At 36.0% G+C, this 23,236-nt stretch overlaps 3 protein-coding genes and 1 long non-coding RNA gene across 8 annotated transcripts in view; 3 read left to right on the plus strand and 1 right to left on the minus strand.

The window, feature by feature from the left end:
• Positions 1-963: 963 nt before the first annotated feature.
• On the minus strand, positions 964-16,739 carry dnai1.2 (dynein, axonemal, intermediate chain 1, paralog 2). Of its 3 annotated transcripts, none has more exons than XM_019120105.2 (18): positions 16,552-16,738; positions 16,259-16,327; positions 16,068-16,163; positions 15,882-15,962; positions 15,525-15,773; positions 15,294-15,353; positions 15,050-15,178; positions 14,826-14,910; positions 14,588-14,705; positions 14,450-14,493; positions 14,122-14,369; positions 13,650-13,739; positions 13,484-13,565; positions 12,924-13,000; positions 10,568-10,716; positions 9,407-9,506; positions 5,724-5,906; positions 964-1,417 (listed from the first exon to the last, which is right to left on the minus strand). In XM_019120105.2, exons 1-18 carry the CDS (start codon positions 16,591-16,593, stop codon positions 1,337-1,339), a joined length of 1,983 nt encoding a protein of 660 aa, XP_018975650.1. In that variant the 5' UTR covers positions 16,594-16,738; the 3' UTR covers positions 964-1,336. The 3 variants fall into 3 exon arrangements, with proteins under 3 accessions (XP_018975650.1, XP_042604228.1, XP_042604229.1); XM_042748295.1 differs by lacking the exon at positions 964-1,417 and adding exons at positions 4,950-5,048; positions 5,139-5,220 and having other exon boundaries at positions 15,882-16,163; positions 16,552-16,739; XM_042748294.1 differs by having other exon boundaries at positions 15,882-16,163; positions 16,552-16,739.
• Positions 16,740-17,449: 710 nt separating this feature from the next.
• LOC109106847 (syntaxin-2-like) lies at positions 17,450-19,404 on the plus strand. Its single transcript, XM_042748195.1, has 6 exons — positions 17,450-17,697; positions 17,975-18,040; positions 18,162-18,261; positions 18,451-18,525; positions 18,930-19,003; positions 19,099-19,404. Exons 1-6 carry the CDS (start codon positions 17,668-17,670, stop codon positions 19,213-19,215), a joined length of 462 nt encoding a protein of 153 aa, XP_042604129.1. The 5' UTR covers positions 17,450-17,667; the 3' UTR covers positions 19,216-19,404.
• Positions 19,405-20,081: 677 nt separating this feature from the next.
• Positions 20,082-20,985, plus strand: LOC122141278. Its single transcript, XR_006157658.1, has 2 exons — positions 20,082-20,219; positions 20,448-20,985. It is a non-coding gene; the product is annotated as an uncharacterized LOC122141278 (long non-coding RNA).
• A 1,604-nt stretch (positions 20,986-22,589) lies between these two features.
• LOC109060958 (RIMS-binding protein 2-like) overlaps positions 22,590-23,236 on the plus strand; it is a 51,261-nt gene continuing 50,614 nt past the window's right edge. The window contains exon 1 of one of the 3 annotated variants that reach the window (XM_042747635.1): positions 22,590-22,900. In XM_042747635.1, coding sequence (XP_042603569.1) covers positions 22,739-22,900 — 162 coding nt within the window. In that variant the 5' untranslated portion in view covers positions 22,590-22,738. The remainder of the gene's footprint in view (positions 22,901-23,236) is intronic. The other 2 variants (XM_042747633.1, XM_042747634.1) reach the window with 2 other exon arrangements.

Raw genomic sequence — 23,236 nt, forward strand, 5'->3', positions numbered from 1 at the left:
ATTTGCTAATTAAACAAGGTGGCGCTGGACGGGAAAATGGGACCGGCGCTGGACTGAAACTAGCAAACACACTTGCACTGCGCCTTGCGTCGCATTGCGCCGGGTGTATGATAGGGCCCAAAATATTGTATTGTATTATAGTAATTATATCCAAGTTGTCTGTCTGGAACGCAGCATTAGGTTAACGTCAATAAACTATCGTTTACTACAATTAAGAGCCATTATTTAAGGTGACGTTTCAGCACTTGACAAACGGATAGCGTCTCCTAAGTAGCACTTAAAGCATGTGATTGCTTTACGTGCATTGTTGGGAAACGCACGTGAAACAATAACGAAAACGTTCTTAAGCGCTAAGATCTTTACACACAGGCAAACACGGCTTGTGTAACGCAGGAAAGCGCGTTCCTATAGATTAGTAAAGTTGTGTAGTTACCAATATTATTAGTGTAATGCGTTACTTTACTTCGATACCCAAAAAAGTAATATAGTTACTGTAATCCGTTACTTTGTAACTTGTTACCCCCAACACTGACCACAAGGATGCGCTGTTTTCTTTCAAATCAAAGGTAAATACACGTAGAAACAGTGCATCCTTGTGGTGCAGATAATACAGAAGAGTCATCCAAAATAGAGTTTTCATCCAAAATATCTTAAATTGTGTTCCAAAAACGAACAAAGCTTTTACGGGTTTGGAACTGCATGGGGGTATGTGATTAATGACAAAATTTTCATTTTGGAGTGGAGTATCCCTTTAAGATGAAGTGGAAATTCATGTTTCATCACAATAATAATCTCAAAAAACAAATCCAAGTCAACAAACATATGGCTTCAGAAGATGAACCATGTTTTGTAAAGGTCCAGTCAGAGCTCATACCTAAATCCAATTTATTTATATATATATATATATATATATATATATATATATATATATATATATATATATATATATATATATAATAACACTGTGAAATGAAATGGGGCTCTTTTGCAAGAAAGAAAAAAAATGGACAAATCAAGATGTACTAAAGTGATAGATGCTTATTCAAAAACACTGGCTGCTGTACTAAAAGGAAAAAGCAAATATTAGCTGAGGGGTGTGAATACTTGTGAATCCAGGATATTTCAAGTCTTATTTTTCATTCTTCTTTCCTTAAAAGTTTCTGTTTACTGTTACATAAATTTTGTTGGTTTCAATATTACATTAAAGATGGGAAAAGATTTTAACAGGGGTGTGCTGACTTTTTATACCCACTGTATATTTTAGTGTTTGTAGTGAATTTAGTATTTGCAGTCTTCCTGGTCTTACTGTGCCTCAGTTCTTCTGATTGTTCCCAGGCTACCTCATTGAGCTCAACAGTTGCTCCATCTTTGCTATTTCCACCTCCGGCCCCTTCGGCAAATCCTGACCCTTCTTCTCCTGTGGAGCCAAAGAGAGAAATGAAGAGGACGAGATGAGTCAGCTGCTGGTAGTGAGAGGACTGACCCAGGGGTGCCACAAACAATCACAAACACTTCTCAGTGTGAAGCTCCCATTTAAACGTTTCCATCTCGACCGGCGAAGTAATGAGAGAGGTGTTAGCACAATGTTATTTCCTCTGTGTGTGCTGTAGTGGAACAAAACCGTCAGAGATTCACTCTAATCTTGCATGACGTTTGTTTGATATGATTACAGTGACACATTGCTTCCTCGGGGGAGAATAATCAAAGATCACTATGGTTACTGACCATGCCAGGGTCGTAATAAACTAAACCAGACCAGATGAACTTCTTTGCAGAAATATTCACTTCCACTAATTAAACACTCTCCGGTTCCTGTCAATTAGTAGGCAAAAATTTAAGCAATTATGAGTCTGGTAATCACTCTGAGAACATCTGCTAAATGTGCTCAGCTGAATGCTAATGTTCAGATATTCACTGAACTGCAGTGACGCGATGGATCTTCAATGAGCTTCAATAAGTAGCTCAAGGTTACAGCTATTCATAGAATCCATCAAATCCTAACCAGGGAGGGCCGTTAGGGAAATACATTTGGCAGAGTGAAAAATGTCAATCAAACAGACTTAAACATTTCTGATCAACTGGACGATGTCTTCCCTCTGTAAAATCTTTTTTTATTTTTTTTGCTCCAGAGCCTTCATGCTAGACTTTGTCTTAGTTTCTGTCACTTCAACAGAAGAAAATATCTTTATTGACCTCATTCACTTGAAAAATATCCACCCTTATCCACCTTATTTTGCAACATAGAATTAAGCTGTATGTACTGTAGGTACATACAGTACATATATACACACAAACTAGAAATGAGTTCTGAAGTTATGCAGAGGCTCATTTTCTAATGACTGCAGCATCTGAAGCAGATGATTGTGAACCAGCAGAGAGTTCTTATGTAAGTGAAGAGGAAGATTTTTACTGCTGTTAAGTGGCTCTCTTGCCAAGAGGACTTCTAATGTTTCTTGTAATTGCGGTCAGTGTTGTGTAAATAAAGATTATTCAGTGACCCTGTTACTTCAAACCAGCAGAGTTTTCTGAGAAGTTGCTGACTGTTGAGACTGTTGTGGAACAAAGTAAATTAGAAAATAAATCAGCAGCCGAGACAACAAACTGAAGGCTCAGGAATGAACACTGACCCAACTCTTCATGCAGTGAATATAAAACAATCTGTAAAAAGATATCTAGCTACAGGACTAATATGAATACTGTGATTGATGAGTCACAGGCACAGAGAGACATGGTGGAAGGCTCATGTGAGGTGTGACGTGTGTGTGTGTTGGTGTAGTGTCCTAACCTGGAAAACAGCTGACCGTTTCTATTGAGTTTGGAACATGCTGTTTTTAGTCAACATCTCAGACACCACCCCATGGGTCCCGCAGTCACTGCTTTAACATATAGCTTGTAGACCGGTACACATGTCTGGCTTCAGCCAGCATTGACCTATACTCACATTAGCACAACTGGAATCCTGCAAAGGTCAAGCGCTTTATCCAAATAATCAATGTCATCACAGTCCTTCATAAAGGTCTGTATTATAAAAGTTGTTTTTGTTTCCTTTATTTTGTGATACTATTTTTAAGTATTGGATTTGTACAAAGGTGATATAAATCCCCCCATTTTGCTAACTGAAAAACATTTATAAATAAATTAATTTAAATAATTTTATATATAATGAAAATAAGTATTTTAAAACCATTTCTCCTACCTTATTTTAATACCCAGAGACAACTATAAATAATCCATTAAAAGGTTGACTTCCCAAATATATAAATAAATGCTTCTGTTTTTCCTTCAGAACTGGCAATATATCAGTCCAGGTGGAGTTTCCCAAAAGCATTGCAAGCCCAGGATGTTCAAAGAAACCATTGGCATCAATGGTCTTTACTACAGTGACGCATTGCTGCCACACATATTATTTTTTCCACTCGATTATGTCATAATAATGAGATGTTATGTCATTTTAACATTTTCTCATAATAACGAGATGTTTTCTCGTTAAATGATCTTTTCTCGTAAAACAAGATACAGTACGTCATTAAAACATCATAATTATCTCATTAAAATGACATCTTTTCTCGTAATATTTTCTCGTTAAAACGACATCTTTTCTCTTAAAAACAAGATATGTCATAAAAATGATAATTATCTCATTAAAACATCTTTTCTCGTTAAAACAACATTTTTTCTCATAATAAAGACATATTATGTCATAAAAACGATATGTTTTCCCGTTATTATAGATATATGGTACATTATGTGAGCGAGCTAAGCCATGGTCCGCACTGCTGTCTCATTTACCGTCTCATTTTTACGAGAAAAGATGTCGTTTTAATGAGTAAAGATGTAATTAAAACGACATATCTCGTTTTTACAACATAATTGAGTGGAAAAAATAATATGTGTGTGGCAGCAATGTGTCACCGTACTCTAAAATTTACTCAGGCTTACAATGTTTATCGGAAACCTAATATAGGTTGATTTAGCAGTTCTGACAATTTCTGTTTTGGCCCATATCTGTGTTTGATGAACCCCTTCAGTCCTGTTTGTTTTTCCACCGACCAAAAAAAGTCATCAATTTTGTTTACTTTTTTAATCATTAAAATGTAATATTGTCTGTTCTAGGACTCTTATTTTGATGATCATTTGTTTTTTATTGTTTCTGAGTTCAAAGTTCCTATGTTTAGTTCCTGTTTACTGAGTTGTTCCTAAATTGTTTCTAGTGTGATCTTGTTTGTTTCCCTATTTACTTATTTAGTTCACGTATGTCTTGTTTAGTTGCTCATTTATTCCTGTATATTTATAGACCATTACAATTATATAAATAGTGAGTATTAGGCATGTTTACATATCAGTACATAGGTTATTAAAAAACATTGATCGTTCACAAATTTGAATGAATGAATGATCATCTGCAATATGGTGGGGAATTTACTAGTTTGACCAAACAATGTGAAGAAAAGTTTGGAAACAATGATTTTTGCAGTTACGTTTTGTGCAGCAATGTACACTTTACCTTTAAATAAAATAATGTAAGATGCAAATGATTTATCTAAGATCAGCCACTGCATCAGGAGGGTACAGTAAGAGTGCGCTTTCAGAGGCAGTGACATTAGGTTGTGGAAAGCTGGTGATCAATGACTCAAGGAGACAGTGAATGTGTTGCAATGCTGACTCTCATCAGTCATATTAAAAGACATTGCACTCAGCAGTTTTCTCTCTGTTTAAGGTAAATACAGCCATGGAAGCAACAATACAGCTCCTTGCTAATCAAAAGCATTAGTGGACACAGCAACTCAACCTGTGACACTGTGTGTCATTAGAATGAGCCATTTCAGCCAATCAAATATAATGACTGTCACCAACAAAACCCATCAACACTGAGCGCTGACACTGACTGAGATCTCCAAACAACAAATTAAACATTTCACAAGTCGAGGTTTGACAGACAGCAGCTAGACTGTGAGGCAGAGAGATTTTAATTATGTGCTGCCATTGTTATCCAGTATCTGACCGTAAGCTGAGGGCTCAACACATAATCAGTCAGTGGGTTGGTTTCTCTAGATGCAGAATGGAAACAATGGCACGTTAGCCCGCAAACTTTTCAAGAGTAGTGTACATTAAACATTAAAGGTGAAATATGTAATTACGTGGTTGCTGAAATTCTTTCTCTTATACCAGACTGATGTGCAGAGACATTTGGAAGTGTACATTCAAAACTTCTGATTCAACCTGTTAAACTAAAAATTGTAAAGAGGGACGACTGTCAGCAATAACACACTTAACATTTAATTTACGAGGAGATGTATCTGTAATTACTCTGTAATCCCAGCAAAACTTCAAAAACCTTTAGTTAGCTACTTTTTATTTCTGCATCTTGTTCCGAAAGCATTTGTCCCACAGTACAGTCTGATTGTTGTCTTAAATTACAATTTTAATGCATAATAAACAAATACTTGAATTTATGTTCAACAAGCTGCGTCAATGTGGTTCCAAAACATTCTCATCCAATGTCAGTATATTGAGATGTTCGATAACTGTTAACAAATGATTTTTCTTTGAACTGCTGTGGGTTCTGAGTATGCTGTAATTTCATGGCTGAAGCCATCACAAAAGGTGCAGATACAGCAGTTCAGCACATGAAGTATGTAGCACAGTAGTGACTGAAACAGCACTGATCGATTAAGCATGTGATTTCATTGGAGGCCTATACATAATATGAGTGCGTCTCCTACCTTAGGTTTCTTGCGGAGGTTGGGAGAGAGCTTGAGGCTGGTGACATGTCCGCGGTCATCGCCCACGATGATGATGGGATGGACAGGGTTGAATTCAATGTTGAAGAGCTTGGTCTTCTTGGACACCACTTTTTGCTGGCAGAGAGCCTCATATTTGTTGATGTTGAGGTCGAACACATGGACCTGAGAGAGAAATGGAGGAGGAGAAGGCAGTTTTAGTCTTTGCATTAATCTGTGTTGCGTGAGTTTCTGTTTTGATGTTTTCAGTGTGAAGCAGACATTAGCACCTCTAAAATGTATTCTCTTGCTATGGCTGGTGTCAGTAAGCATAAGATGCATTTGAGTCTTTGTGCACTAGTATTTTAATATATTCATATGTATGAGCACAAGAATACGTGTAACTGTGGAGACGTAAGAATGCAGACCATCTGCTGTAGAGGATCGTATCATTTGGAATAGTATGTATAGATGGGTAGTTAATTATTTTAATAGATTAATTAAATAATATTATTTAATGTCACATTTTAATTATAAATAGAAACTGTAAAATGTTATTTATATTATTTAAATATCTATTTATTTATATTTATATATTTTTATAAATATTTGTAATACATATGAAGTATATTTGCTGTTTGTGAAAAGTTTGACGTGTGTATGTGTGTCTCTCAGAAATACAGATAAAGAATGAGTGTCTCTGAGGGTGACAGATTCCTGTGCGACAGATGCAATCTGTGGATGACAGTATCTCATTTTCTGCTACATTCAGTAAAAAAAAAAATCCAAATGATACAGAGAGAGGAGTGAGTGAGTGAGTGAGTGAGGGATGGGTTATTAGAACTCCCATCATCCTCATTGTCATTCATGTATCATGCTGCCCACCTAAGCATTGGCAGATGAAATACAGAGACGGGAGATGGGGGACACAGGATACCGGCTTGGATACTCATTAGTAAATATTTGACAAGCAGCATGTCTCATAATTAGTCAGCGAGTGTGAATCTATCTTAACAGACTGATGATATTCTGGGCAGCTGACGCAGTGATGCAGAGGACATGCACTACGTCAGTACTAATGATGCCATCTGCAAATGCAGGAGTAACACCAAATCTAACACAACATCTTTGGTGCTAAGAGCCTGAAGAAAGAAAGCCCCTTTAAAGATAAGAAATCATGCAGTTCAGTCTGTGTTTTGTTGTTTCAAGATATGTCAGCAAGATTTATTTTTGTAGGCTTGCCTGCGATGAATTTCTTCATGGCATTTCAAAATAGCTGAGGCAGCCGACTGGCAGCAGAGATCTGGACTCATTCCAGTACTAGTGTCATACTGGCAAATATCAAATCACACAGTGTGTGATCCTAGTTGTATAAGACTTTCTTCTTTCACACGAATCCAGTCGGAATAATTTTAAAAATTGTCTTTGATCTTTCAAGCTGTTTAATGCCACTCAGCGGTTGTTGCAGTGCATCATTCCAAAAGAAGTTAAATAAAAAGCGCCCATCCATAAAAAAAAATGTTTCCTTACTTTAGCAAAGAAAAACCAGTCTCCTTTTGGCTTATATCGAAATCCTCCGAGTCCGACATTCTTCTTTACAAATCCTCGTTTTGTACTTCTAATTAGTGACCGTTGTTTTGTTTTGATCTCTCCCCTGTGTTTCCGCATTCGTCACTTCTTAGCGGCACATGCGCAAAGCTGACCGCCATACGTCATCTGCCCAGAGCTGCTTCCGTGTACAACAGTGAGCACAAGCTAGATTAAATATATTATTACGTTTTAAATATGGTTATTTTTCTTACAAAAATGCATCGATTCACTACAGGAGGACTTTGTTCATCCCCCGGAGCCGTATAAGACACTTTTTATTAAGGATGGGCAATTTTTATTTAACTTCTTTTGGACTGATGCAACACTCGCTGAGTGGCATTAAACAGCTTGAAAGATCAAAGACCATTTTTAATATTACTCTGACTGGATTCGTCTGAAAGCAGAAAGTCATATACACCTAGGATGACTTGAGGGTGAGTAATTTATGGGCTAATTTTCATTTTTCGGTAAACTAACCCTTTAAATTATTGTTTAAAACTATAAAAAGGAGACAACAACGGAACAGGAGAAGATGGCATTCTTTCAATCTCCACAAGGACTTGTACCATGGCAGATCAACATTGTTTGTCGCGGACAACTACTGATATATAATGCTGTGTAGATAAATGATAAGACAATTGTTCTTTGCTTTGTTTTATTTTAAATAAGAAGGTTTAACATTAAAATCTATTAAAGTGCTCATAAACACACAAAACTCAAGTACATATGGAACGAGGGGTTCTAGCAGACCAATCACAGCGCTTGTGGATCAGCATAGAATTAACGTGTTGTTAGATTTTTGGAGAGGTGCACATCAGGCTACGGTGTAGGCTATGCTGTAGGCTACTACAGATACCCTACGGCGTAGGTTCGACGCAGAAGTATAAATTGGCCTTTACTTTAAGAGGAAACTACATACACGGCAGTTGCTGACATTGTACCCCTGGCATCACAGTAAAGCAGCTTTCAGGCTATTTGGTTTTGTTGGGGAATAGAGTGTGGTCTTTATTGGATCAAGGTGTAATGGGTTTCCTGTAGAGGGCAGGTGTAATTTAGCCCACCGGAGTTACAGTGTTAGCAAATAACAGCGACAGCCGCCACAGCACGGCAGTTTAAACCGATCAGGACTGCGAGACTGACAGGTGATGCCTGAGGCTGCCTCAGACAAGAGCTTGAGACCAGCTGTGTGATTTGAGACTAATTGCTAACGAAGGGACACAGCATAGAGTGTGTGTGATTTTTGTGTGTGTGCTGCAGTTTACAGGTGCAGTCGAGCACTGTTGGAAAGACATCCCATTGTCTGGCTGCTACTGTGTTTCATTAGCAATTATTACATTTCTCGTAAGGGGGTGTGTGTGAATATCCCTTGTGTAAATCACACATGCGCAATTGTCAGACAATAAGTGCACTGTGTTATGACAGTTAATGCAGAAACTCTTCACTGTTTACTTACTGAAACTGAGACCTCTTGGTGAAAAAGGTTGCTGCTGGGGAGGTGTTAGTAAGGCTAGTGAAGGGGGCTTCTAATAATTCCCATATATGAACTGACCATTCTGTTTCCTGTGTGTAGGGAACATTCTATTGCTGCCATCCAGTGTTGGAGGGGCTACTTTAAAAAAAGACTGCTTAAAAAAAAGAAGACCTAAAATTCTGTACTGGGCCTTTCACACAAGGTCTTTGTTTTTCTGAATCATTCAGTTACATAAACCTTACAAACAAAACTACTCACTAGAATGAATCAGGCTGTTCAGTACTACATACAGTATGAGAGAGAGAGAGGACTGGTTAGGAATGCATATTAGTTTGATTACTGAAAAATGCAATGTTTTTTGAGTGGAAGTATCCGGAAACTGCTGTTTTAAGAAAAAAAAATTATTAATATTATTATTAGGAAAATTGGTTTGGAAAATGGATGGATGGATGAATGGGTGGATTGTGATTACTTTTTTGTTGTTTTTATTATTAAAATAGAATTTGAAGCCACTTAAGAAGCCGCCTTAATCTGGAAACACCAAAAAAAAAAAAAAAAAAAAAAAAAATGGAGAAATTGTGGACTTTCCTGTTGTGTTTGTATAGGAGTTGGGTAGGCTCTTTACCTTTCCATCAGTGGTGACAGCAGCAAAGACAGTAGAGGAGTATGGAGCCCAGGCTACATCTGTCACTGAAGTTTTCAGTTCAAAGGTGAAAACAGGAGACCTGTGAGAGACACGTAGTGTTACTTGTATTAGCTACTATTCAATCAAAACAAAGCTTTAACAGACAAACTACAGTGCTCCCATTCTGAATTCATCTAATGTGGTCATGCAGAGAAAGAGAGAGCCAGAGCCTTTGTTCAAATGTGGGCAGTCAGAGTAACCAATGTCTAATGGTGTAAAATATAACAGAAAGGCTGCATTTATTTGATCGGATCCTTTGAATGCTTCAGGAGGTAAAGCTCCAACAAAACCAGACATACAACAGGCAAAGAGATCCATTGCTGGTCTACTGCAAAGCACAAGAGCTCCCTGTTGGTGGTTTAGGGATACTGCATCTAAAAAATCCACTCAATCCACTAACACTTGAACAAAATGTGTACTCAAGATGACAGATTAATTCATTATTATTAATATAAGGATGTCTTTTTGACAACCTAATTGGTTTGTCAAATAAATGCACTGACAAGCTTATTATGTTTATTGGAAGAGCAATGTGTGCAGAATTAATTTAACAGACCAAAGCCTGAAATTCACAAGATTGTGTATAATTTTACTAATCCCATAAAGTTCTGCAATTACAATGCAGGAAATTCCCACAAACATTTATTAATAGTTTTATGTCTAATGCTATGAGAGGGTGAAGACTGACACTGAAAATCTAGTCAAAGATCAAAAGGGCAGGTGTTTGAGCACAACTTGAGGTCTACAGATGCATGTCTGTCATTTATACACACTGAAAGAGATGATCAGTTCATTCAAATTCTGTGGGAGCATGAAACAGTCCACCTATAATAGTTATGTTGGGATGTATCTAAATTAAAATGTTCAGCCAATTATTGCACCAATTGTAAGAGAAAAATACATTCTGTAATCAAAAATTTAGGTGGGATAATTGTCATTTTTTTTAGAGAAAAAAAATGTCTAAAATATTTTAGTCCTTATAGTTCTTTTTCTGAAATGAAATTCAGGCCATGTCAACTGAAGGATAAGTAACAGGGTGCTATTTTTAGAGGCTGGAAAAGGCTGCTGTAGACATAGCGCTGTAGGGAATAGAGCTCATACTTCATAGTTTGATCCCAAATTTTGACCATCCAGTCCCAGCCACAGGAGATGAAGACATCAGGATGAAAAGGATTCCACTTCACACGAGTGACATTCATGAAGTGGGCATCATATTTTTCCAGGAACTTGCTAGAATAGTATTTGGAGCCCTGTAAAACACAAACTCATTACTGGTTAGATTAACATGTACACAGAACTCTTGCTCCTGTTATACTGCTTATCTATCCACTGGTGGTTATGAATAACATTTGCAGAAGTAGTAGTGACATTTAAAACATTCTTTGTAAAGAGAACAACACCATTTTTCTTGTTTAGTTTGCATTGTGTAGCTCAGGAGAAGTGCTTGATGGATCGAATTCATTGTTCCCCGGGCAGCGCATCACACAACAGAAGGGCTCTGAGTTTAATCTGAGAGATGAATCTAAAGAACACAGAGCTCTGCATCAGCTGTCAGTCTTTAGGGAGACAGGGGCCAGTTTTTGCCCAGCGGTATGTCTCTAGCATTCTAGCATTAAATGAGCCTCCAATACAGCTGCCCAGCTTCTTTGCCAATCTGCAGAGGATACTAGACAAATCTCCTAAAAAAATGAAGAATGTTTTGCTCCAAAGTCTGATCATTTTAGTGCATTTTGTGCAGAAGAAGCCTATTATAGCATAGAGAAAATTGGTTCTCCCATCAAAAATTTAGTTTTTATTAGCATTACTGCATAACTTGGAGTTTTATGAGTATTACAGAGAAAAAGCAAATAACACTAAAGATCAAAGTTTAAAGATTAAAACTAGTTCACCTTTCCACCGTATGGAATTGTTTCCAGTTTACTTAATTTGATTATGATAGTCCATCATATCCAATGATGAAACTTTTATCTGCGTTCTTTCAAGGCTAAAAAGTCTGATTTAAAATGCACATGAGTTATTGCATTGTGGTGCACATATACTGTATTCTAACATTGTGATAGCAAAAGATCTGAGCATGGTTTAACATTTTTTTGTCTTCTATCCCCTTCAGTGAGAATTATATCATCATGACAGAGCTGGTGTGATCAACAGCCGTACTCTCCTTGTGTTTTGGATTTACCTCGCATTTCTTTAACAAAGCTTTCTGCTTTTTCTGACCATCCACCCAGCATCAGCCATCATATAATTGGCCATACAGTATATATTTTGGTAAATCCTGAGACTTTCTAACAATATGCCCAAACCAGAGCAGTTGTCGCTCTCTCACCACGGTTTCTACGCTAGCAAAGCAGGTCTCAGTATCAGAATTACAGCAGAAAGCATCATCAGATAACGTCCTGAAAGATAGTGAGTCGCTTTAATTGAGCTGCTCACAATTTTTGATAGAAAATGATTTTGTAAAGAAATGTCATTTTTATCTGAAGGTCAAGAATTTGAAAGTGGGTCCTGGTGCTGTGATCTCTAATCTCTCATTAAAGGTGGGCAATGTGAGAATATGTGATAGGGCCATGTGCTTCCAGACAGAGCAAGTCTTGTAATGTCGGCGACAAGATACAGCATAAATCCTGCAGCATCTGTTTAGCTTTAAGGGCTGTTGCATTAGCATGACACATACATTATTTCTAAAATTCATGCTATTTTAACAAGGTTATAGTATAACTATAGTAACTAGTGTAACTAACTATATATATATATACACACACATATATATATATATATATATATATATATATATATATATATATATATATATATATATATATATATATATATATATATATATACAAACAATAAAAGTCTATGGAATGTCCCCATTTAGACAGTTATTTAAATGTGAGTGTGTGTTGTGTTGTATAAAAGTGGGATGTTGGGGGATTTTGGAGTCAAATTTAAGTGGAAATTTTAAAGAAGAACATGGGATGTTTGTAATTTAGAGCAACACAAGTCATATGGAGTACAATGTGGCATACAAATGAGAAACAAAACTGTCTGGTCTGTCAGAATGAATAGTTTGAACGCTAGTCTACCCCTGGCTGGCAAAGTGAAAAATATAAATAAAGAAGGAGAGACAGAGACGAAATGTTATAAGCCGCTGCTGTGATAGCAGTGCAGAGACAGGGAGCTAATAAGAACACTTCCTCTCTGTTTGATGACAGGGATATTATATAAACAGTGGCTGCTCAGCAGGAGACAACCACCACAAACACAACAAGCTCCTTCTCCCAGATTCAAACCCAGAAGAATAATGAGATGTCTTAAGACTGCAGATCTTCAGATGGCAGGATGTTCACAGGGCATTTGTTAATGCATAATATATATTTAAAACAGTTTGGTTGATTCATTGCATGATTGGTCTTAGTATAAATGGTCATCTTGGCTGTGAGGGTTTATGACTGACCTTGTGAATCTTTCCATGCTCAGTGCCAACAAGAAAGCTGTAGTCCTTTTGTTTGTGGAAGTCCAAAGATGTTCCAACTAGACCGATAAAGAAAACACATTTATTTAATTTGACATTATAACTGGTTCTTTTTCTCAAACATTTAACAAAAGTCATTTGTATTCTTTATATGGTGAAACTGAATTATCATTGAATCCCAACAGGTGAAATACAGTATCACACATGAATGAAACACTGTCACAGAAAGCTAAACATAAACACCAGCTAAGGATGAATCTGCATGTCAAAAACATTAACTTCTATATTATGTGCATAAAGTATTGGAAAAGTTGTTTTATTGTTGAACTATTGCAGATTTCTGTGTCCTTGATTACATTCTCTGTACTATATTATGAATATAATCACAGCTGAAAGGCCCCTGTCCTTATACTGAAAGAAAACCCCACTTACATCATCATTGCATATTTTTATAAACATAATTTTCATATAATAGTGTAGAATTAATTAATTAAATCTTTAAATGTTGTAAAATCTGACTAGTGTGGTAAGGTGATACATACCTGTTGGAATGACATCCTTCAAGTCATCCGGAATTGTGTCAATGACTGGGAGCTTGATAATCTCTGTGAAGACTAGTTCATGCTAAAATCCAAATGACTGGCATCAATTAATCTTATACAATAATGACTTTCTTAAGAATCAACTTTTAGATATTTTCTACTGTACCTTTACCAGAGTCCAAGACACCAGTCGTCCATCAGCAGACACAGAGATGAAGTTGTGATTACTGTCCAAATCATCTTTCTGCCACTTCACCTGTAATGAAGACAATGAAATACAAAACACAGTACAGCCAAGACTTTCTGATCAACCAAAAGTCACAAAAACTATATCCTACAAGCACTGTGTATTTAATTTTAAGGACACTACCATTCAAAAGTTTGGGGTTGGAAAGATATTTTAATGTTTTTGAAAGATTACCTTACCAAGGCTGCGTTTATTTAAAAAAGCAGTAATTTTGTGAAATATTATTATATTTAAATAGCCATTAATCATATTATGGAACTAGTAAGAGTAGTATGGTAGTATTCTATTCTGAACATTGTATTTAACGTACAACTCCATATATTATTTTAGGTAATGGAAGTGTACAGTTCCTGTTTTAATTGACTTTTTTGGTCACGTTCCTCATTTATACCTGCATCACAGCACTTGTGTGTTTGCCGGAGCTGGCTCTGCTGTTATAAATAGGCTGATCAGTCTTTTTCTTCAGGTTGTACACTGCGACACAGCCGTCATACAATCCCACAGCCACCAGGTAGGACAAATGTTCATGGATGTCTAAACACATTACTCCTGAGGCCGTGTTAAAGATGAATTCTGGGTAACTTGGGTTTTTCAGGGTGTAGAAGAGAAGCATGCCACCCCCCTGCTGAGTAAATTCATCTGAAGGGAAAAGATGAAGCACATTTCAGAGCTATTTAACTTACAAATGATTCCTTGTATTAGATAAATAGTAAACTTACGAGAACCAAGACCAACAGCAAACAAATCATTGTATTTGTGATTCCTAGAAATAAACAAAAACAAATGTCACTCAAAGTAATGAATTCTTTTGACTGGAAAAAATGACAGCATTTGTTTTAATACAGTGTGAAACTCACCAGCAGAGGGCAGTCACAGACAGACTTTTGGCTTTATCATACTGAAACGTCCATAGTGGGAGAAGAGTGCCCTTCTCTCCTCTAAATTCATCGGACGCATCCTCAAAGTACATGAAATCTGAGGTTTGGATATAAAGGCGTTTACATCAGACAGTTGCATGCTCTTTTTTGAACACTTTATAATATCGATCTAAAATAAAGGGTGTAGCATTGAAAATAAATTAGTTTTCATAATTACCTTGTGCAACGTCATCAAATATATTTTGATTCACCATACGCTCAATGATCTTGACCGCCTTAGCTAGTTGGGATATGTCATCATTCTATAAAGCATAAAGTTATAAAGTTCCTTCAACTCACCTTTTAAAACAAATCAATCGCATTCTTGAACTAAATAAAATACAAGTCATTTTCTGTATTCCACTGTTAAAATCCGTCAGATCATATTTCTTGTTTAGCCACCTGAGTCTCAGCTTGAATCATCTTCTTCTTGCTCTTGTCCTCCTCCTTATTTAGGAACTGGCCTTCGTGCTTCTCTTTACTTTTCTCCCGCCTTTGAAGTTCCTCTACATAAAAGTCATAAATCTCCCACTGCAGAAAGAGCAAGGCATTCTAACACTGTACATGTCCATATTCACCATAGTACTGTTGTACCACAAAAATGTTGCTAAAAATAAATTACAAGCAAAGGCAAAGATTTTCCCACCTGATTGGCTGTAGCTGAGAAGTTTGCACGAGGAGGAGGCTCAGTTTGACAACTTATGTCCTGCAAAACAATTAAAAAATACAGTGGGTTATGCATAAACTGAAAATACAGAAAATCTACAAAGTCTGTCTATGGTTATACAAGCTATGAGCTATCACCATTGTGTCCTTATAAAAGAAATACAAAAAAGGCAGATAGAACTTCAGAAATGTAACCCGTAGGTCCTCTTACTCTTGGAGCATTGTTTAGTGTCTGAGAGGCTCTCTCGTTGAAGTTGAATTGGTTGGTGAGTTTCTGCTCTCTCTTGGCAGCTTTGATGGCCACATTGTCTGGCCTCTCAACACCTCCACCATCATCCACTTCAGCTTGTTTAGCCATCAGTCTCCGACCTTCATCAGATTCCTTGTGCACAAGATTCCCTTCTAGTTCAAAGTGAATAGCCATCTGATCCACAAAGACAATTGGTTTATAGCAGCCCTCCTGAAAAGACAACAGCTTTTAGTGATTTGTTTGGCTGATTTTTAATTATCAAGGTTAAGGACCATCATTTCAATGAGTTGTAGAGACGCAGCAGTGTTTTTTTTTTACTTTGAAACTGTATCTGACAACGTTTTGTGGAGCATTTGGATTGCTTGCTTTTAGTACTCTGGTAATCTCTTCATTCAGCTCCTTGAAGACAAAAAATAGAAATGTGTAAATAATCATTCCAGCATCACTATAATATGACATAATGTAGGCAGAGTCAAACCACAGGTCCTCTCCAGGTTTACGCACTGCCTCAGTTAAGTCCAGCTGGTCTGGAGGCTTCACGAGAGTCTTCCCCTGCATCCATTCCTCTCCTTCGGCTGTGTCTAGCCCTTCCTCTTCGTCCTGCATGACAAAAGAGGCTTGAAATCCCAATATGTGATATGTGACAAAGCATTCATTCCTATCTCAATGAAAAGTGATCTGAAAGCTAACGTTACCTTTTTCTTTCCAATGGCTTTGACACCCTTTGCCACAGCTGCCTTTTGGTGGCTGTTAACATTAGGTGCCTGCATTTTAAGAGAGAAAATATAAAGTGTAATAGCAGTCATTAACTAGATGTTGACTTGAGAAAGCCTGGCCCGAAAGTTTAAAAATAAATTTTGAAAGATTTACAGATTCAGCTTGATTTTTTTTTTTCAAAATAATAACAATAATATATTTTCATTATAAATAAGTTTAATTAGTAGCAACTATTTATTAATTTGCATTCGTGTTAATATCGTTTACATACCTGTTTAGATTTCATTGTCCCAACTTTGTGAGAAACGGACATTTTTTGTTTTCAGATAAAGTGGTAAATAATTCAAATTAATCAGTATGAAAACGTAAAAATAACTTTGTATTCAAAAAGATAAAAACAACTGCTCTCTTCTCTCACAATAGTGCGAGTGTGTTTGTGTGTATAGACGTTGTCATGGTAGCGGCATCTGGCTGACGTGATGCGCATGTGCACAGTGAGATGTTCCTTACCTGTGACTTGCGAGCTTTTTTTGTGACAGCGCCACCTAGACAACTCTACTGCAAAGACTAGACCCATAGAAGTGAATTAAATTATTATTCTTTTTTATCTTTCTGCATTTATAACGTGTATTAATCGAGGCTTCCAGTGTCAGACGCTTGCAGTTATTTAAGCGGTGCAAATATATTTTTATGCTGGTTGCTATTGCAAACTGGTATTTGTTATCTAAGAAATATGAATTTAAAACCCGAATATAGGGGGCTCGTGGTTATAAAGTTCAAGAGGGTTAACAAATCTATTTAGGGTTATGGTTAAATTTAAATAATTAAAACAATAAACCATTCCTAATAATACAAACACATAATTGCATAGTAAGTGCTATAAAATAATGTAAATTACACGTACATGCAAATAATAATAATAATAATAATAATAATAATAATAGAAGCAACGCTTTTCTTTTCTGAACAGTAACTTTTATTCACACAGTCACACTGTTTTACTTTTGTTTAATAACAGAAGTGCTGTGATAACTAATCTCTCATCTGCAAGCGTATATATAAAATGAGAACGACGATGTTTATTCATCACTCCTGTATGTATACGGAAGTAAAATAAGGCGGGGCTTTCTGTCTTTGTTACGGTTTGTAAAGTCCGACTCGCTTTTCTGCGAATCGGTTCTTTGGAATAGTTCGTATCAATTGTCGGTACACTTCAAATGAATTGTTCAGACCAGTTCAGACCATAGACAGTAAAAGACCGATTTTGTGAATCATTTCAACTGGATCACTGAAGAGATTCGACTCAAAAGAACCATTCGTTCACGTTAGTTTACCAACGAATCATTCTGTCATACAGTAGCGGGTGAGAAATTAATCTGAAACCGAAATGAAGGACCGTCTGGGCGATTTAACAGCCGTGAGACTTCATATTATTTCCTAAATTTATGTTATTTAGATGTAAAATACTATAACAATTCACGGTTTTTGTAGGTATACTTAGTTTCGCTATATACAGCTTGATAACGTGTATTAATCCCTTATGATTAGCCATTGTTGCCTTATATCATGTTTTCTGTTAAAACTAAGTTTGATACGCAGAAAATATTTAAAGCCAGTGGTTTATAAGACAGAAAAGTTCCAGCTGTCTTCGTCATTTTTTTTATTTGTTTTGACTGCAACCCTTCCCCGATCAGCTCTGCCATGACATCATCATCGCTCCTGTGGAGTCCAGTGCTTTCTTAGAGGAATTCCTCCCTAAGGTCTGTATATGTGCAATTGTGTTTGAACATCTACATGCCTTTATTTTACTGGCACGTTGTCTTTGCATTATAATCGAAAACTCGAAGAACCAATTTTACTCCTGCATGTTAACGTGTACAGGTTAATGAAGTTCAGCAAGTCTTAGAGAGAATTTCCTTCTGTGTGGAAGAAGTGAAGCTGAGACATAGTACCATTTTGACAGAAATCAACCCACCGAATTGTGAGTACATTGAATTTGTGTCTTTAGTTCTATATGCATTATAGGCACCTATGAAATATTAGGAAATTCAAAACGTTTTCCAAGTTCTATTAATCTCTATTAATGATTATTGTTCAAAAGGCTTGAGATCAGTTTACTTCTGCTCCGTGTTACTCTGTATAACATTTTTATGTCTATTCTTATTAACAGATGTGAGAGAGGAACTTGAGCAGTTTAGCAGTGACATCAAGCACACAGCCGATGTAATCAAGGTTAAACTAAAAGGTAAGTGAATTAAAATGCTTTTTTTTTTTTTGGAAGGGGGTGGGGGGTTGAGAATACATGATCAGGTATACTGATCTGTGAAATGAAACACTTACAGGGGAAATCATTAAGGGATGATTTGACTTGCAAATAGTGAAGCTCACTTCTGTTATTTTTGGATAAATTTATTTCCTCTTTTTTTAACTTGGAAATGTGTAAGTTATATTTATCGCCAACAATAAATATTCTGCTAAACACAGCTTTATATCTCCTTGAAAGAAAGCAATCAACTCTATTGCCTTTGGTTTCAACTTCAACTGTAGTACATTGTCTTGACCAGTACACTAAAGATTTTCTGTCACTCATTTTGTCACTGAATCTTTTGTTTCACATTTAAAAACATGATTCTGTGATTGTTCATATAGATTTAGAAGGAAAATTCTCAGAGTATGAGAATGCTAACAGCAGCTCTGTGTACCGTCGCATCCGGAGTACTCAGGTGAGATTTCACTCTGTATTATAAATTCAGTATTGTCCTTGAGATATTTGTTCTATTCATTTTTCTCTATGTATCTTTATTTTGTTAATCTATAGCACTCAGTTCTTTCACTGAGGTTTGCAGAAATAATGAACATATACAATCAAGAACTGCTATCTTTCCGGACAAAGAGTAAAGATCAGATACAAAGACAGCTGGAAATCAGTGAGTAAAATAACACAGTTATTAACACACCAGAACAAAATGTCTTTGGTCACCACTGCCCATTGTTATATTAAGTGACGTGACGTGACATACAGCCAAGTAGGGTGACCCATACTCAGAATTTGTGCTCTGCATTTAACCCATCCAAAGTGCACACACACAGCAGTGAACACACACACATCGTGAACACAAACCCGGAGCAGTGGGCAGCCATTTATGCTGCGGTGCCCGGGGAGCAGTTGGGGGTTCGGTTCCTTGCTCAAGGGTACCTCAGTCATGGTATTTCCGGCCCGAGACTCAGACCCACAACCTTAGGGTTAGGAGTCAAACTCTCTAACCACTAGACCTGATCACATTTATTATATTATATTATATTTACATTTTTAGCTACACTACCATTCATTACTTTGGGGTCGGTAAGATTTTTTTTAAAGGAATTAATACTTTTATTCAGCAAGCATGCATTAAATTGATCAAAAGTACATAAAACAGTAAAGACATTTATAATTTGAAAAGAAATGTCTATTTTCTAATTGGTGTTAATTTGAACTTTCTATTCATCAAAAAATCCTGGGAAAATATGTATCATGGTTTTATATATATATATATATATATATATATATATATATATATATATATATATATATATATTTATTTTAATACTATAAATATATGCTAAATATAAAATATTTATATTGAGAATTTTTTTTTAGTTTGTGTGGTTTTTTTTTTAGATGTTTTTGGTTTTTTGTTGCAAAGTAAATATTGTTGTGTTTTTTTTTAATGTGTGTTTTTAGGTTTTAAGAGAGATGTGTGTGCTTTTCCACATACTGAAAGCTTTCCTTCAAATTTTAATATAATTCTTTGTGCGCAGATCAACTCTGGCTCCTGCATAACAGGGCAAGCACTGAATGAGATTGAGTTACGGCATAAGGACATTCTCTATCTGGAGGCCAGCATTCGAGAGCTGCATAGCATGTTTATGGATATAGCCATGTTAGTCAATAGCCAGGTACTGTAAACTTGCTGGAGAGCTCAGTGAATGAACTAAAATAAAATGGTGCACCATGCCTTACAACACAGTTAATAACAAACATTTCAGGGCATTATCTAACAAGAATAGTTGATTTAAACAAGTGCCTTACTGAAATGAATTTAATGATAAAATTATTGTGCCTAAGTGCCGTGGGACTATTACCTTGCTATATCATAATTTTATTTTTCCCCCTCTTTTTTATAGGGTGAAATGGCAAACAACATAGCAAAGACTGTGATGCAAGCTGGAAACTATGTAGATCAAGGGAAAGAGAACATAGAAAAAGCTACTGAATACAAGAAGTCCTGGCGGCTAAGACTGCCTATATTCAAGAACAAAGCAAAAGCAGCGACCAGCAAGGGCTCTTGAATGAATCTCGAACTTTGGAATGTATGTTGCTTGCTTTTGAGTTCTGTGAAAATGAGGAATTCATACACCTTGCCTTTTCTTGAAAAATCCCATCGTGTCACAGTACTTAATCTACGCCCTGTATCTATTGCTGATCAGATCATTTTGAGTTGTCTTTGGGATTTCCTCAGCCCATATACAAACAAACTGCTTTTATTTGTTTCTGCTTAAATGGTTAATGATTAAGCTTGCTCTCAGATAAACAGCACTAGCAGGATTTTTCTGATGCAATATGACAACAGTCAAGTGTCAAGAGGTGTGTTTACATGGACTAATGTTCCTCATTAGAAACATTTATGCTATATACATGCAAAACATGCTTAATTTATTCTTGTTCTTTGTTCCTTGTCTTTATTTTGGGTATTCATAAAATATTTAAATTTATTCATATTTTAATTTATATTGATTGAGGTGTTTACTTTTCTGTTGGCTTTTAGTTTTCAGTCCAACTGCACCATCTTACTCTTTTTTCTATTTAATGGTGGTTTCAGCCAAACTGAGCCATCTGATTATAAATGGATTATTTGGGTGCATGTAAACATAGCGAATATAAAAACCCAGTAAGACTCTCTTACATCTCATTTTTGTTTCTTGTAATTACTTTTATTAGTTATGTGTATTACTAAGCGATTTGCTTTTAGGTTACTCATAGCTCATCCAAATATGGAAATTCAGTTATCATTTATTCACCCTTATGTTGTTCCGAACCTGTAGGACTTAGTCTTTTCTGTGGAGCGCACATCAAAAATGTCCTAGTATCTTTTTGTCCATACAATGAAAAACTGTGGGCTCCATACAATGTTTTTGTCCATACAATGAAAAACTTTGGGGTCCAAAACAGCATTTATAGTTAATATATGGCAAAAACATTCTTCAACATATCTTCTTATGCAGAAGAAAGAATGTCAAAAGGCTATTGATGAGGGTGAGTAAACAGTGACTGAATTTTCATATTGGTTGAACTAACCCATCTAATGCATCTGGATTCAGAGTATCTAATTATTGTTTAAAAATACAAGTAAATAAATAAGTACAGTCACAGAAAGTTACTTTGCTACTTTTTCATTCAAATATTTGTTTATCATGTTGTACAGTTTTATTGTAATCTAGATAATAAAAAAACAGCAATATTGTGGAATGATGTTAATTTTTTTTGTAATATATTTTAAAATTGATGTATTTATTTTTATTACATTTAATTCCTGTGATTACAAAGCTGAATTTCCAGCAGCCAATACACCATTCTTCAGTGTCACATGATTCTTTAGAAATCCTTCTAATAGACATGGTGCTCAAGTAATATTTTTTCTAGTTATCATTGTTGTAGATAGATAGATAGATAGATAGATAGATAGATAGATAGATAGATAGATAGAGTTGATGACAATGAGCGGACTCCTTTTTTCTTCAAAAATTATTTTTACAAAGACTTACAAGAAGTCCTGAGAAGGAAGGATAAGATTGCTAATCTTTTAATTAAATGTCTATTATGGAAAAATACTACCATCCAGTTAGAGGAAGCTAAAAGTCTGTTGGTTTACCTTATAGCATGTGTATAATCTCAGGAGGAACTGATGCTTTCAAAACACACAAATTTAGTCTCGGCCCACATGCAGACATGAAGATATTAATAGTTCTTCATTTCTGACAAAGGAAGAATAGCTCAGCAGGGACAGGTTTTTGTTTCTAAATATAGATTTACACTTGACTCACACTAGTCTCATTACACTATAGGTGTTTATTATAGTTCTCCATATTTAAGCATATCAAACCACAATACTTCTATCCATAGAAATACCTGCAGCATATGCTTTGTCTTCTGGTTCATTTCTTCATTGCCCATTTTGACTCATCTCTGTCCATCTTTACTCTGCCATATGGTCGCTCAGCAAGTAGCGACTGTTGTGGGAGCTGTAGGAGGGGAAGAAGATTTAGACGCACATACTCTGTGTCTTTGCTGTTTGTGTTACAAAAAGCAGGTTTAATCTGCATCTTTCAGCAAAGATACACACCATGGAGAACAGGCACTCTCCATCTTTCTCCCTCTTGCACACTGTCTCACATTCACACTTTGTTACTTGGAGAAAATGTCAAGGTCTCACTCGCACTCAATCTTCCTGTACCGGTTAACTTGTCAAAATGTAACAGATGTAACAGAACACACAGTTTTCTTTAACATTAAGTTAGGCTGCTGTCAACAGGGCCTCAGTACGAGAAGAAGAAAAGACCAGCAGACATCCAACAAAAAGGTAAGGAAAGACATACAGTCTTGTATTCCTGCACAACATATTTAAAATCAAGAGAAACATCATTATGTGTAATTTTAAGTTCATTTATGCAGGTTATGATTCATGTTTAATTATTCATTTAGAGGTTGTTTAGGAATTTATGCCAGTTTACAGATGTATTTCAACCTCTGGCTGTGCTATATGGCCTTATCACTGCTTATATATATATATATATATATATATATATATATATATAAGAAAAACATCACCAGCTGCTAAATTCAAATCTGCGTTCACTGGCTGGCACAGAGACAGTTTTTAAAGCACTGCACATTATAACCAATCACACATACAATT

Source organism: Cyprinus carpio, chromosome B21 (assembly GCF_018340385.1).
Source record: "Cyprinus carpio isolate SPL01 chromosome B21, ASM1834038v1, whole genome shotgun sequence".
Taxonomy (NCBI): domain Eukaryota; kingdom Metazoa; phylum Chordata; class Actinopteri; order Cypriniformes; family Cyprinidae; genus Cyprinus; species Cyprinus carpio.